Source organism: Periplaneta americana, chromosome 4 (genome assembly GCF_040183065.1).
Source record: "Periplaneta americana isolate PAMFEO1 chromosome 4, P.americana_PAMFEO1_priV1, whole genome shotgun sequence".
NCBI classification, from domain to species: domain Eukaryota; kingdom Metazoa; phylum Arthropoda; class Insecta; order Blattodea; family Blattidae; genus Periplaneta; species Periplaneta americana.
In genome coordinates, this window is record NC_091120.1 from 15,505,019 (window position 1) to 15,520,003 (window position 14,985).

The 14,985-nt window shown below is 35.7% G+C and overlaps 1 protein-coding gene across 3 annotated transcripts in view; it reads left to right on the top strand.

Annotated features, from left to right (window-relative positions):
* Positions 1-14,985, top strand: part of LOC138697553 (centrosomal protein of 152 kDa-like) — a 52,764-nt gene that overhangs the window by 23,652 nt on the left and 14,127 nt on the right. For all 3 annotated transcript variants that reach the window (XM_069822888.1, XM_069822889.1, XM_069822890.1), the window contains exons 8-14: positions 3,454-3,663; positions 3,781-3,949; positions 5,684-5,802; positions 9,186-9,382; positions 9,831-10,026; positions 12,423-12,585; positions 12,726-12,766. In XM_069822888.1, coding sequence (XP_069678989.1) covers positions 3,454-3,663; positions 3,781-3,949; positions 5,684-5,802; positions 9,186-9,382; positions 9,831-10,026; positions 12,423-12,585; positions 12,726-12,766 — 1,095 coding nt within the window. The remainder of the gene's footprint in view (positions 1-3,453; positions 3,664-3,780; positions 3,950-5,683; positions 5,803-9,185; positions 9,383-9,830; positions 10,027-12,422; positions 12,586-12,725; positions 12,767-14,985) is intronic.

Genomic DNA, 14,985 nt, shown 5'->3' on the forward strand with positions numbered 1-14,985 from the left:
TTGTGTACTAAATTATTTTAAAATGTTATATAACCTTCAAGAGAGAACATAAATCATCCTTAATGATTAAATTTAGGAAATTACAAAAATAAGCTGTGTTTTCATCCCACAATCAACTGATAATAACAAAAATACAGGTTGACAGGCGACGACAGAAAACAAAAGATGCGAAAACAAATGAATGAGGTGTATAAACAATTGAATGCTCTTTCATAAAAATATAGCCATGCTATTTGAAATTTCAAAGTGGGAGGGGGATGGGGGGTGAAATTTAGAATGCAATTAAGCCTGATTTCAGACTTCCCCCTCAATATCTAAATTTACGTGTTTTTTGTTTAAATTGAATTAAATTTAAATAATTAGTTATTTAGTGGTTCGAGTCCTCATGGGGGAAGAAATTTTCTCATGAAATTTCGGCCAGTGTATGGGACCGGTGTCCACCCAGCATCGTGATGCACTTGGGTAGCTACAATAGGTAGTGAAATCCGGTTGCAAAAGCCAGCTATAACGACTGGGGGGATACCTCCATTCTGGTTGGATGATCGTCCACCTCTGCTTCAGCATGTGGCCGTGAGGCCAGCAGCTGGCGGGTTGGTCTAGGCCTTTCACGAGCTGTAGTGCCACGGATTATTATTATTATTATTATTATTATTATTATTATTATTATTATTATTATTATTATTATTATTATTATTATTATTATAGTTATTTAGACTGGGAAGTTTTGAAATTAAAACTCTGTATAAAGAGTATGATGTGCTGAATGGTATTCACTGTTGAATGTGATACATTGCAATTTCGTTTAATTTCATTGTTTTATTTTGTCAAAGATGATGGTTTGTTGATATTACAAATTTTGTTACATAATTCTAAATAATGAAATGCCCACGATTTTAAGAAGTGTTAAATGTAATATTTCAATTCTTCATGTTTTGTAGAAAATCAGAAAAAAATTCCATCTAAGAAGGAAATTTCCATTGACTTGCCTCTACGACAGTCACTGTACTAGTAATTGTATTGCATTGTATTGTATTTATTAACATTCCATAGTATTCATACATTGCTTACAGCTAGAATATGGAACAAGTCAAAAAACTTAATACTATTATAAAATCTTAATTTATAGTCACAGTCTAGATGAAATATATACAGACGAGATTTACAATATAGTCTACTAGTACAACACAAAGTTTTAGTATCAATTTCATGAAGTGTTATTGTCATGAATTCACCTACAGAATAGAAGGCGTGAGAAATTAGGTACTTCTTCAATTTGGCTCTAAATAATTTTATGTTTTGAGTTTCATTTTTTATATCAGTAGAAGGCTGTTAAAAATTTTTACTGCCATATAACGCACTCCTTTTTGATAGCACGATAGACTTGCCGATGGAGTATGAAAGTCATTTTTTTGACGTGTATTTATGCTATGAACTGTTGAATTAGTTACAAAGTTTTCACGATTAGATACAAGGAAGATTATTAATAAAAAGATATACTGACAAGCCATGGGCATTATTTGTAGTTTTTTTAAAATAGTCTTACATGATTCCCTAGATTTGGCACCTACTATTATTCTAATTACTCTTTTTTGTAATAGAAATATATTGTTGCTATCTGTGAAATTTCCCCAGAATATTATTCCAAAACTCATTACCGAGTGGAAGTACTGCCAGTGCCTCACTTCCTGAGCTGTTTCTTTGCGGGGCGAGACGCAGAGGGGGTGAGTGGGCGGTCCTAGGTACAGCATGTGCCTACTACCCTACGTTCAGCACATCGGCCTTTTCAGGATTCCTTTCGTCAGCTATGGAGCAAGATCAGCCATGGACAAGCGAATGTATAGGCTGCCCCCTCACGAAACAAATTATGTTCTTCTCATCAATTCCTGTAACTAAACACTAATACCAGTGGTAGACTACAGTCTCTACTCGAGATTATCGACCTAATCGCGATTACGGTTGTCACGTGTACACATTCGTAAACTCTTTCCTCTGTGGCAGTGTTTCTCAAACGTTTTTCCACCGCAAAACCCCTTTTAATCTAAAGTGTAATTGCGGAATCCTTGTAATATTTTATTAGTGTTTAATAGTTAACAGACAAGTGAGAGCTAGTATCTCAATAATTCTGTTCAGTGGGACGAATGTATTTGTTTTTTAAGCCTGCAATCTGGTTTTATGGCGGAAAGTTGTAGTCTCATTTATGCTATACTTCTGCATTTTGTCTTTTCGGTATTTTGTTTTTGTGGATACATACGCAGTGAATGCAGTGATGAAAGTGGTAAGTATTATGGGTATTTTCCGTTTTAGACGTTTATTAGGCCTAAACATATTGTTATTACGCATATTATTGTAATATTATTATTACTCATATTCTTGGAATATTATTATTATTATTATTATTATTATTATTATTATTATTATTATTATTATCATCATCATCATCATCATCATCATCATCATCATCAGTTGTTTCATGTTATTATTGATTCACATTTTCGTAACATTGATATATTTTTATAGTATCCACTAAGTATAAAATAGCCACCAGTGCAGCCCAGTCGGCTAAGGCGCTTGCCTATCGATCCAGAGTTGCGCTCGGGCGCAGGTTCGATTCCCTCTTGGGCTGATTACCTGGTTCGATTTTTTCCCGAGGTTTTCTCCAACGGTAAGGCGAATGTCATGTAATCTTTGGCGAATCCCCGACCTCATCTCGCTAAATACCATTTCGCTACCATCAATCCCATCGATGCAAAATAACCTAGTAGTTGATACAATGTCGTTAAATAACCAAGTAAAAAAAGTATAAAATAAAATTTAAAATCATATAGGGCTCACGGAATCCCGGAACATACTTTGAGAAATGCTGCTCTATGGCAATTCAGCAATTGTCCAGACTGAACGAAGCGTGGCCTAGTGTGTACTTACATCACCATCACCATCAGAGATAATAGTGATACTGGTAACCACGATTAGAGTATCCAGTATTATAAACAGTAAAGACCCCTGCAATGGCATAGGATAATGTTTTCAGCACATGTAATATGCTGCCGTGCCACACGCTGCAACTGCCGTTCCGGTCCGAGCAGACCTAAGAGGCGTGGTTATAAGCACTAGGGAGCTCTCGGTTCAGGACATGAGACACGGGCAGTATGCAAAGTATATTGTTTTTAAGGTATTGATATTTACTATCTTTTGCATAGATGTAATAGCAAAACAAGCTGGGGGTAATTTCTTTAATATGATATCATCTCCAATCTGTAATAAAATAAATGAACTTTTGTATAATCTATGCTTAATGCAGACTTGCTTGTTGCCATGGTTGTGCTTTGTGATCAGCCCATATGAATCTTAGTAATAATGAAGTGGGAAGTGACATATGTTATTAATATATAACAGTCTTTAATAACAGAGACAGAACTCTTTGTTGGTTGTGTTACTGTGTTCCTTTATTGACAGGTTTCAGAATGTGATAACCTGCATCAAAGATTGACAGACTTAACTCGCACACATGAAGCACAGATAGTAGAGAAGACCGATACTATAAACCAGCTGATGGTAAATTTGGAAGAGAGCCAAAGGCACTGTCAGAATTTGATGACGAAGGTAGATAATAGAAAGATCATTGCAGAAAGGGAAGAGCTGGAGAAGGAAATGCAGAAACTTCGAGTGAGTGTTTACAGATTTGATTATGAGCGTTAGTGGTGCATATATATTACGAGGAGAGTGAGTTCATTTTGTTATCCCAAATTTTTACATAGTTGTGAATACGAAAATGTGTTGCAGACAGAATTGAATACAGCACGTACGGACCTGAAGCATTATGAAGCAGTGGCACAGTTCGGTTTGCTGGGAGCAGAAGATTCAGACTCCTTCGTAATGAACCACAAATCATCAGCGCCTTCCAATGATCTAAACATTAGATTGCGTGACGAGCTCCAGCGCTGTTTGGCAGGTGAGAATAGATTACTCTGTCAGAACAATGCTGCTACTTTTTTTCTGAAACTTTCTTAAATTAGACATTAGACATTTCACAAACTGACGTCAGGTTTCTTTCAGTTTAGTTTTTCATTGTGGGAAAGATTTATGAAAATTATTCATGAAAATGACAGAAAAGGTAAGCATATTTTATTTTATTAAAATATTTTCACAGAAATCTTAATAACTTTGAAAGGTATATACATAAATATGTTGTTTTCTAATGCCAGGCGTTTGACAATAAAGTTATTTGACCTCTTGCACTCCAATATTTTTCAAAGATATTATCATGGCCAGCCACTGAAGCACAGATTTTGAGGTGTTCCGAATCCATTTCTTGGTTTGAGTTGCACAATGGGCAGTTAGGGGACTGATATATTCCAATTCTATGCAGGTGTTTGGCCAAACAATCATGGCCTGTTGCCAATCTAAATGCAGCTACAGACGATTTTCGTGGTAAATCGGGAATTAACTGTGGATTTTGATGAAGAGAGTTTCATTTTTTCCCTTGAGATTGTGTTATCAAATTTTGTTTGTTGAAGTCTAAGTATATATATTTAATAAATCTTTTCACAGAGTAATACATAGATTTAGTAACAGGTTTGTAAGTAGCAGTGCTGCCCTTCTTTGCTAAAGGATCCGCATTCTCGTTTCCCAGGATTCCACAATGGGATGGTATCCATTGGAATACAATTCTTTTATTGAGTGTTATTAGTTGAGAGAGCATTTTATCTATTTCTGCTGTTTGAGATGAAGGTGTGTGTTTAGAGACTATTGATAGAATAGCTGCTTTGGAGTCTGACAATATAACTGCATTCTTAAATTTATTGATGTGGCATAGAGATTCCTGAGACTTTCACTTATTGCAATGATTTCTCCATCAAAACTTGTTGTTCCATATCCAAGAGATCTATAAAGTGAGAAGAGACAGCATGTAACACCTGCACCGGCACCTTGTTCTCTGGAGATCAAGGATCCGTCGGTGTATAAATGAAGGCAGTTTTGTGGAGGGTACCTAATATTAATTGTCTCTAAAGACAATTGTTTCAGTATTTCAGTGTTAGAACTAAAAATATGAATTCTCTGTGTTTGTCCGAACTTAAATGTCAAACCATTGCAGCTTTTTATCATAGCATGAGTCAAGGTCCCAGTGTATTAAAATAAATTTTATTCTAATATTATTTTAACCACGATTCCTCTCCAAATTAATATAAAAATTTGTATTGGATTTATAGTTGGGTTTAAACATATTAAACACATTTTAAACTGTATTCACTCTCTATTTTAATTTTATTTTTGTCTGTATTGGAATCCCCTCCTGAGCACGAGTCTTACTCATTCAGGAGTGGGCTAGTTTATCTTGCATTGTATTAACTTGTATTCATTTCAAACTTACTAACAATAAAATAAATAACATGGACGTCGAAAAATGTACTGAAACAACATTTTGTAGCAAAATTAATATATATATATAGTAAATGAAAACTGTTTATTGTGGGGACACCTTCACTGTTTCCAATTGCAGTGGTGGACAGTTCTAATGTTACAAGCATTCACTGATTAACTTTGATGACTTTAATAATGAATTAAAACTCGAGCCCAAACTGAACAGTGAAAAGCGCTACATGTTGTAGAAAGACCTGCTGCAATTTAGAATATTCTTGTAATTTTATGACAGATAGTAAGACATTGCTATATTCTGTTATCACAGGCCTGCAGATGAAACGGAAGGAAATAAAACGACTGAAAAGTCAGGTGGAGGACCAAGGCAGAGTTATTGAAGAAATGAAGAAGAACACTGAGCACTCTGCTGAAGTCAGCAACTTGAAGGTGAATAGTTTTGGATTTCGTTCACTTAAATTACTTTCTGTGTAGTTTGAACCTGTATGTTAAGATTCACAAAGGTTTATCTGTATGGATAAACGAAGCAGGAGGGAGCTATTTTACTATACTCATATATGCGACATTGTAATCTACTCACCACAGAATACAAGAACCCAAAATCTTCTACATCTGTCACGTAGGAATGAAATACAATAATTTTTTGCTATTTAAAAAATGACATGAAATGGTTATTTACGGGAAATTGGCTCTTAATAATTTCTTTATTTTCTTGCATAAGTTAAAGTGGTAATTGGTGATAGTGATAGATTTATTTATTGATATTAGTTCACAAAAGTACAAAACTTAATAATTTAACAAAAAGATCTATATAAAAAAGTAGTTATACATAATAAATATACAATTTCTAAACTACTTAATTTATCGCAAATCTCAATAATTTATTGGTTCAAACTTGCACTTACATCTGGTTTTAGTCCATGTTTAAACCAATCGTAATAACCATTAAGACGTTAAACCTTATTTATCTGCTCCATTTCACAATTTACTACCATAAATATTTTTAATACTTTTTAAATTTTAACTCTACAATAAACAAGTGTAAATCAATCTTTCCTGTTGCTCTATTTATCCAGTATTTAATAAGTTAAAGTGCTAAAAGGTCAGATGCCAGAGACATTTATGTTGAAATGTTAGGCACTTACAGTATGTGGGCAATTGGAAGATCACCATTGTAATTTTGCTAACACAGTCGATCACAGTGAAATGTCATTATTACGAATGCTGCAATTACGAATTTTTCAGAATAACGAAATAATTTTTTAGTTCCAGCCATTTTACTATTTAATTTATATGTTAAAAATGTTCATTTTAAAGAATGCATAAGTAACAAACTATTCAGTTTAACATAATAATAATTCATTCCACTACAAAAAAATGTTATTTTAGTGAAATTAGGCCTAATAAGCAGTTAAAATTTACTTAAAATAAATTTGAAAGAAAATAAAATAAATGAGTTATTGCTAGATATCGGTCACTCTTTGTTTCAGTGAGTTTTCTGAATGCACTTCCATAGGCACGATTGTTGGGGTTTGAATTTATATTTAAATGAAAATGTTTAATAAAATCGAACTAACATTGTTGAGGGAAGAAGTAAAGAAGAAAGTATGGCAGAAAAGCAACAGTTTTCACAGACGAGAAAAGAAAAGCCATTGAAAAAGTAGACAAAGGAGAGAAGAAAAGCGAAGTAAAGCCTATTGTAAAATATGCAAGAATAATTCTTATTTGAAGTTGCAATATAATATGGATATACATTAATTAACCACAGTCTAGTATATACAGTCACGAAGCTCAATACGTAGTAAATATGCATCCATAGATAGTTGCTAGCTACTAGGATCGCTAATATCGCCTCATTACAGACAATGCGAAATAGTACTGGCACAGTCTATTGTTCCTAGCACCCTCACAACTCAAGCTTCGTGACTGTATATACTAGACTGTGATATAACTAACCCAGATACAGTATCTGTTATTCCATAATATGGGACACAATTTGTAGGCAAATTTAATTAATTTTCGGTTTAACGAAATTTCACTATAACAAAAATAATTACAGTACCCCCTCGAGTTCGTTATACTGGTATTTCACTGTAGTGTGTTAGGATATTCTACATGCTGTAGATTAAGCAATATGGGGCCCACAGCTTTACTTCTCTCCTTGAGCAAGTTGTACTATATATAGATTTTCTTGAGAAGTTTGAAATTCACAGTCACCATGAGTCATTTTATCCAATGCATTACTACAAATCAGACGGACAAAACATAGCCCTTATGAATGCAATAAGTTGCTGAACATACAACCTGCTCCCATCTGTTACATTTTTTACAAAATGTTAGTCCCATATGCAGGTCACTGGCGTTGATCCATAGCCCCTTTTGCAGCAATAAAATCATTTCTGAAAAAATTATACTTAGGTCTTTATGATTTTCCACTCTACAATTGTTATATTGTTGTTGTTGTTGTCTAGTGCCTTGCATCTGGCAATGAAGCCATTAGCAGTCGTGCTTTCCAATACTTTTGAACTGTAGTTTCTTCTGATCTTAATGCTTCACAGGTCTTCATTCATTTCTGCTGGATCGTTACACAGGACACATATGGGTGAAGCTGAGATACCTATTCTGTAGAGATGACTTGCTAGACAGTCATGATTTGTCAATAGTCTGAAGGCTGCAACTGCTGTTTTCCTTGGTCTCTGGGGGATGATATCTGGGTTGGAAAGTAGTGTAATCCATTTTTTGTCTTTAGCATTTGATTCTATTTCTTGTAGGTATGAATGAGAAAATTTTGTAGTGATCAAGCGTTTTATTGAGGAATATGAGAAATTAAATTTAGACTTTTGTTTTATTGTTGTGCCTTTCTTTGCAAGTGTGTCTGCAGTTTCATTCCCCACGACTCCACAGTGTGCTGGAATCCATTGGAGACGGACAATCTTATTAACTTTTTGGAGTTGTGTTAACATTTTGTAGCATTCTCTTATTTTTGTTGACTTCTTTGTCAACATATTCCCTGAATTGCAACTTTAGAATCTGAAAGAATTACTGTCTTGTTACATTTATTTAAGGGAAGATTTAATAATTGTCGGAGAGCAATGTGTATAGCCTCTATTTCACCATCATAATTTGTTATGTCTCTGCCAACAGAATGATAAAAGGAAAAATGTGTACATGTAACTCCAGCTCCAGTAAGGTTTTCTGTGGTGGATCCATCAGTGTATATGTGTAGCCATTCTTCTACAATTGTTATTGATTTTGCAAACCTTACATGAGTAGTGGCATTGTTACACACTTTACTACTACTGTACTTGGCATGTTAAATTATGTGGAGAGAATACTTAAATAATTTTAAGGGAAAAATTGTTCCGGGATGGATATCAAACCCAGGACCTTTGGCTGAATGGACCAATGCTCTACCAACTGAGCTACCTGGGAACTTCACCTGACACCATCTCAACTTTTCCCTTGTCAGCCAACTCGAGTTATGTGGACATAAAGGGAAAAGTTGAGATGGTGTCGGGTGAAGTTCCTGGGTAGCTCAGTTGGTAGAACTTTGGTGCATTCAGACAAAGGCGGGATTAATACCCGGTCCCAAAACAATTTTTGCCTTGAAATTATTCAAGTCTGCTTCCCAGAGAGCTTTATCTGAAAGCTAGATTTGTCCAAAATATGACAAGTGCTTCTATGTGCAGGTGAACTGTGTAAAAATATAAGCAAAGGTATGAGTAAAAATTTATTTTTATAGCCGAAGATTCTTTAGTTTCTCACCTGCCCACATGCATATTTAACTGTATTTTACATTTATGTTTTTTTAGTCTGAACTTGCCGCTCTCAAACTTGAGAAAGAGTCTTTGAAGGATGAGCTGCTGTCTGTTAGGCAAAATAATGTTGAAGAGAAAAAAAGAGCAATTGATAAGCATAGTGAGGAGTACATTCAATGGCACGACCAAACTTTGGTGAGAGTCAGACAGGAGGCTGAGCAACAGATCCAATCTATGAGTGCAGATTTCAGGTAAGACATTGAAAACTTGTCTTTTTTTTTTTTTTCCCATTGTTGGTAACTCTATAGCATCTATAAGATGCTTTATGGTTGTGCTAACAGATGGAGTTACTTGTCAACAATGTGACGCTGAAACATGTGTTCAGGTTACTGCCCAGCGACAGTCCTCATGTATTTTTATATTGTGATGATTGGTTAATTAATATTAACCCGGCACACTCACAGTCACACTCGCATTCATACAAATTTCCAGACTCTAGACACATAGGGAATTCTTCTTCTTCAAGAAAAATTCACCGAAAGCCGGGCCCGGGAATCGAACCCGGGACCTCCTGAGAGAGAGGTCTTCAATTATACAGTTGTTTAAATGTTGCTTAATATAATTAAATGTTTCTGCTGATGCTGTTTTGCTTCAACATTATTAGAGATTGCTAATTACATTTAAGACTACTGCTTCCAGCATTCGACTGAAGGATATGCAAAATGAATGTGATAGAGTGAAGAATTTATATATTGAAGTTTGTGCTTCAAAAGATCAGCTTTTGACTGCTTTAGAGTGTGAACAGAAGGCTAAAAATGATCTCCTTAGACACCTGAATCTAACGAATGAGAAGTTAAAGAGTGTTCAGAAAGATCTGGAAGTTGAACAGAAAAAGGTATGTATTGTATTCTCTGGCTACTTTGTTCTACTATGGAATAATAAGGTTTTCTTTGTGCAAATGGTGGATACTGTACAGTACATCAGTTATTCATAGATTTCAAAAAGGTGTATGACTCGGTTAAGAGAGAAGTTTTATGTAATATTCTTATTGAATTTGGTATTCCTGAGAAACTAGTTCGATTAATTAAAATGTGTCTTAATGAAACTTACAGCAGAGTCCGTATAGGCCAGTTTCTATCTGATGCTTTTCCAATTCACTGTGGGCTAAAGCAAGGAGATGCACTATCACCTTTACTTTTTAACTTCGCTCTAGAATATCCCATTAGGAAAGTTCAGGATAACAGAGAGGGTTTGGAATTGAACGGGTTACATCAGCTTCTTGTCTATGCGGATGACGTGAATATGTTAGGAGAAAATCCACAAACCATTAGGGAAAACACGGGAATTCTACTTGAAGCAAGTAAAGCGATGGGGTTGGAAGTAAATCCCGAAAAGACAAAGTATATGATTATGTCTCGTGACGAGAATATTGTACGAAATGGAAATATAAAAATTGGAGATTTATTCTTCGAAGAGGTGGAAAAATTCAAATATCTTGGAGCAACAGTAACAAATATAAATGACACTCGGGAGGAAATTAAATGCAGAATAAATATGGGAAATGCCTGTTATTATTCGGTTGAGAAGCTTTTGTCATCTAGTCTTCTGTCAAAAAATCTGAAAGTTAGAATTTATAAAACAGTTATATTACCAGTTGTTCTGCATGGTTGTGAAACTTGGACTCTCACTTTGAGAGAGGAACAGAGATTAAGGGTGTTTGAGAATAAGGTTCTTAGGAAAATATTTGGGGCTAAGAGGGATGAAGTTACAGGAGAATGGAGAAAGTTACACAATGCAGAACTGCACGCATTGTATACTTCACCTGACATAATTAGGAACATAAAATCCAGACGTTTGAGATGGGCATGGCATGTAGCACGTATGGGCGAATCCAGAAATGCATATAGAGTGTTAGTTGGGAGGCCGGAGGGGAAAAAACCTTTGGGGAGGGAGAGACGTAGATGGGAAGATAATATTAAAATGGATTTGAGGGAGGTGGGATATGATGGTAGAGACTGGATTAATCTTGCTCAGGATAGGGACCGCTGGCGGGCTTATGTGAGGGCAACAATGAACCTCTGGGTTCCTTAAAGGCCAGTAAGTAAGTAAGTAATGGTGGATACTGGAGTGTAAGTCATTCACTCATATGAAGCCAGTTGTGTAGACCAATTTACCAACAGCCATTGCCCAAGATGTGCCGTAGGAGGCTGGTATACACTACACACACAGTGAGATGAAATGATGATGGAGATTTTTGGGGTACCACGGGGGAACCGGAGCTTCGGGAGAAAATCTGTGTTACCTGGACCACGGGCTTGCCCAACACAAGTTATAAATCAGGGGCACTCCAGGGATCGAACTCAGGTCCACATAAGTATAAGTCCAGCGCTCTAGCTACTAGACCAGCATGGTGGCTATGTAATAATAATGTTGAAATTTTATTTCCTGTTTCGTAGCTGAATGGCTAGAGCATCGGCTTTCTATGCTGGTAACCTGGGTTCAAATCCTGGCTGGTCCAACTAGAATCTGTGGTGGACAAAGACGGTGTTTAGGGGTAGGTTTTCGTGAGGTACTCCTATTTTCCTTACTGGCATTCCACCATTACTCCATAAATCATTCAGCAAGATGCAGTGTTACGTAGTTGACCTCCTATGGTGCATCAAGGACAATGCCTTCATGACAGCTAAAAAAGAACTGCAAGCTTTGGCATGTCATGCACTAGATGAGGGTGCTTGAGTGAATGACGCAAGTCTCTAGTGCGAGCCATTAGTGAAAAAATCTTTATGTCTATATAAAATGAAAGACTATTTCCATTAGCATAAAGAATACTTGGAATATTTTATGGACCATTTCATTGAAATGTGCAATAAATTGACATTGTCGAAGATAAGAAAAGAGTGAGAAAAAAAAGAAAGAATTTATTATTATTATTATTATTATTATTTCTATTTTTTTGTGTATCGAGTACTGATAAGTGAACATGATCCTACGTTCAGCCACCACAGGGATATTGTGTAGTGTAGTAAATCATGTTGTTCATATAAGAAAAGTTCCTAAGGGAAATGAATTTTAGTTTATTAGTTTGTACAGAATTATTTTTCTTTGCAATTGTTTTAGTTAACTCATAAGGTTTTACACCTTTCTACCATGTGATGTACAGCATTTAAGAGATCCTTTCGTAACTAATTACATTTTCTTCAAAATTTGTATAAAGTGTTAGTTTAGGACATTTTATGTACAAAGGTTTGAGGTCGTAATTTTAATGCATTTGGAAAATGTATTGCTTTACAGATGGCAAAGTTTCAGAATTTGCGACAGTCAAGTGACATAGAAGAACTACAGCGAGCCGTAGATTGTGAAAAGGAAAGAGTGAAAGCTTTAGAGGCCGAACTGAGAGCTGCTCAAGAACGTGACAGACATTATGCAACCACTGTGTCAGAGGAGATTGAAAAGGGTTTGTTTGAATATGATACTTTGTCTGGAATTCTGTATGCATTTGCTACTTTAAAAAAGTAAGTTTTTTGCGAAATTGGGGTATATGTGTTTGATTAATATTTGTTTTTATGTTACAAGAGTTTTTCATTTTCATTTCAGCCAAATTGGAGGCAATGAAGCAATTCCAAATTAATTATAAGGTAAGTGAGTTAGCTTAAGATTGCGAATTTGGGAATTCATGTACGTGTATATTGAGCAACAATATGAAGTGCAAATGGTATTCAAGAAGAGAATACGAGATAAAATGCGTTCTGTTGGTGTGCAAGAGGGAAGGGGAGACTGCCAGCACTTTGATTGTGTAACTGTCATTGGTGGATGTGACCAATCTCTGTTAATGTGTTCCAATACAAATATCAGGGAACAGAATTTTCTGAGTTTGAGGGTAACTCTGTCTTCATTTCTGAGCTTACCGTTCGCTGTAAGATATATGGGTGGCCAGGTAGCTCAGTTGGTAGAGCAGCTGGCTATGGACTAGAAGGTCCGGAGTTTGATCCCGGGTGGTGATGGTATTTTCTCGTTGCCAAACTCCAGAACAGCCCCAAGGTTTACTCAGTGTGGTGCTGACCACAGCACCTTATTCTAGTGAGGTCAAGAAAGCATGGGGATCTACCTTCATTTCCCCCAAGGGGATATCTTTACCTTTATATATATATATATATATATATATATATATATATACATACACACAGGGTGATTCAAAACTTCTGCGACAAACTCTGAGGGGTGATAGATCTAACAATAAGGAACCCTTTTTGTTAAACAATCCATGTCTTTTGACACGTCATTTCGAAGTAACTTTTCCCAAGTTAGCCAACATGGTAATGTGTTATGGGAAGGCTCGCGGAAATGGAAGAAGAGCTCTCCACATGTACCAGCAACAGTTTTAAAACAGAAATCACGCTCGACTTTATCAGCGCTTTCGAGACGAGGGTCTCTTCATTCCCGGCGCATTGGTGGAAGACAGTGTAGACATCCATTCACAAAATTGATGATTACTCTGAACTGAAAGGAAAAGGTATTGAACATTAAACGTAAACAGACAACAACAACCCTTCTCGTCTCTTACAAACATCTCAACAAACAAACAGGGGTGCACACATTCGCATACATTGACGTACACCCACGCAAAAACATTTTCAACAGTAAAGGCTGGTTCACAATAAACCGGGAACGAGAACCAGAGTGAAAACGAGAGGCAGAGGACGTGAATATGACAATTTTTGATTCACAATAAACCGAGAACGTAGACGACTATGCATATCGATACGCATGTCAATAACGATATGTAAAGTCGATATTACGCATTCTGATGTTATTTGTGTATAATTGACCAATGGCGTTCTCTCATGAGTACAAGGCAGGCAACATAAACACAGGTTAACCAACTTCAAAATTTGAACGGTACTATAAATATGCCCATGCTTCTTTATTATCACAACCTATTTTAAGTCTACCATAACGTAAAATAATTAGAGAAGAAACATTTATAATAGAACAAAAATGAACACAACAGTAGTTATTGAATTGAAGCATAAATATGTAGTGTGTAATACAACCAATACAGTAATACAATATAATTCACTTACGATCGGTGTTCAAAGATGCAGCTATTGAAAGCCACGTATTCTCCTTCATTTTCTCATCTTTATATGAGGCGCGCCGTTTATCGTAAACGTGAGAATTTTCCTCAACACTCAATATTAGAATCTCATCAAATAAAACTTGCTCCATGATGCACAGCACAGAACAAAATAATGCATAGGTTATGTCACGGTCTTCTTGCTACAAAATATACGACGACATAATAGCTTTTAGATGGCAACAGAATGAATCTAGTGGGCTGTGATCGGAAACGTGAATGCCAAAGTTGAAACTTGGCCAACTCTCTGTTCCCGATCCTGGGCTCTGGCAAGCTTTTCGTTAATTGTGAATACTCACATTTAAATGTACACATTTTAACAATTTTACCGTGTTCGTTTTCGTTCCGATTCTCATTTCCGGTTTATTGTGAACCAGCCTTAACTTCGAAACGACGTGTCAAAAGACATAGGTTGTTTAACAAAAAGAGTTCGTTATTGTTAGATTTATCACCCCACAGAGTTTGTTGCAGAGGTTTTGAATCACCTTGTATTTTCATTCTAATTGTGTACACTGTAAATATATATATATATATATATATATATGTACTTACTTGCAAGTATGGACGAAATGTTTTGTAAACGACTAGTATATCTTACGATGTTACACTGTAGATGCTTCAGCATGTCTTCTTGAATCTAAATATGGCAGGAAACAGTAGTAGATTATTTTGCATTGTACTAATTCATTGCTGGTAAAAAGATTTTAATAAAAGTATGGT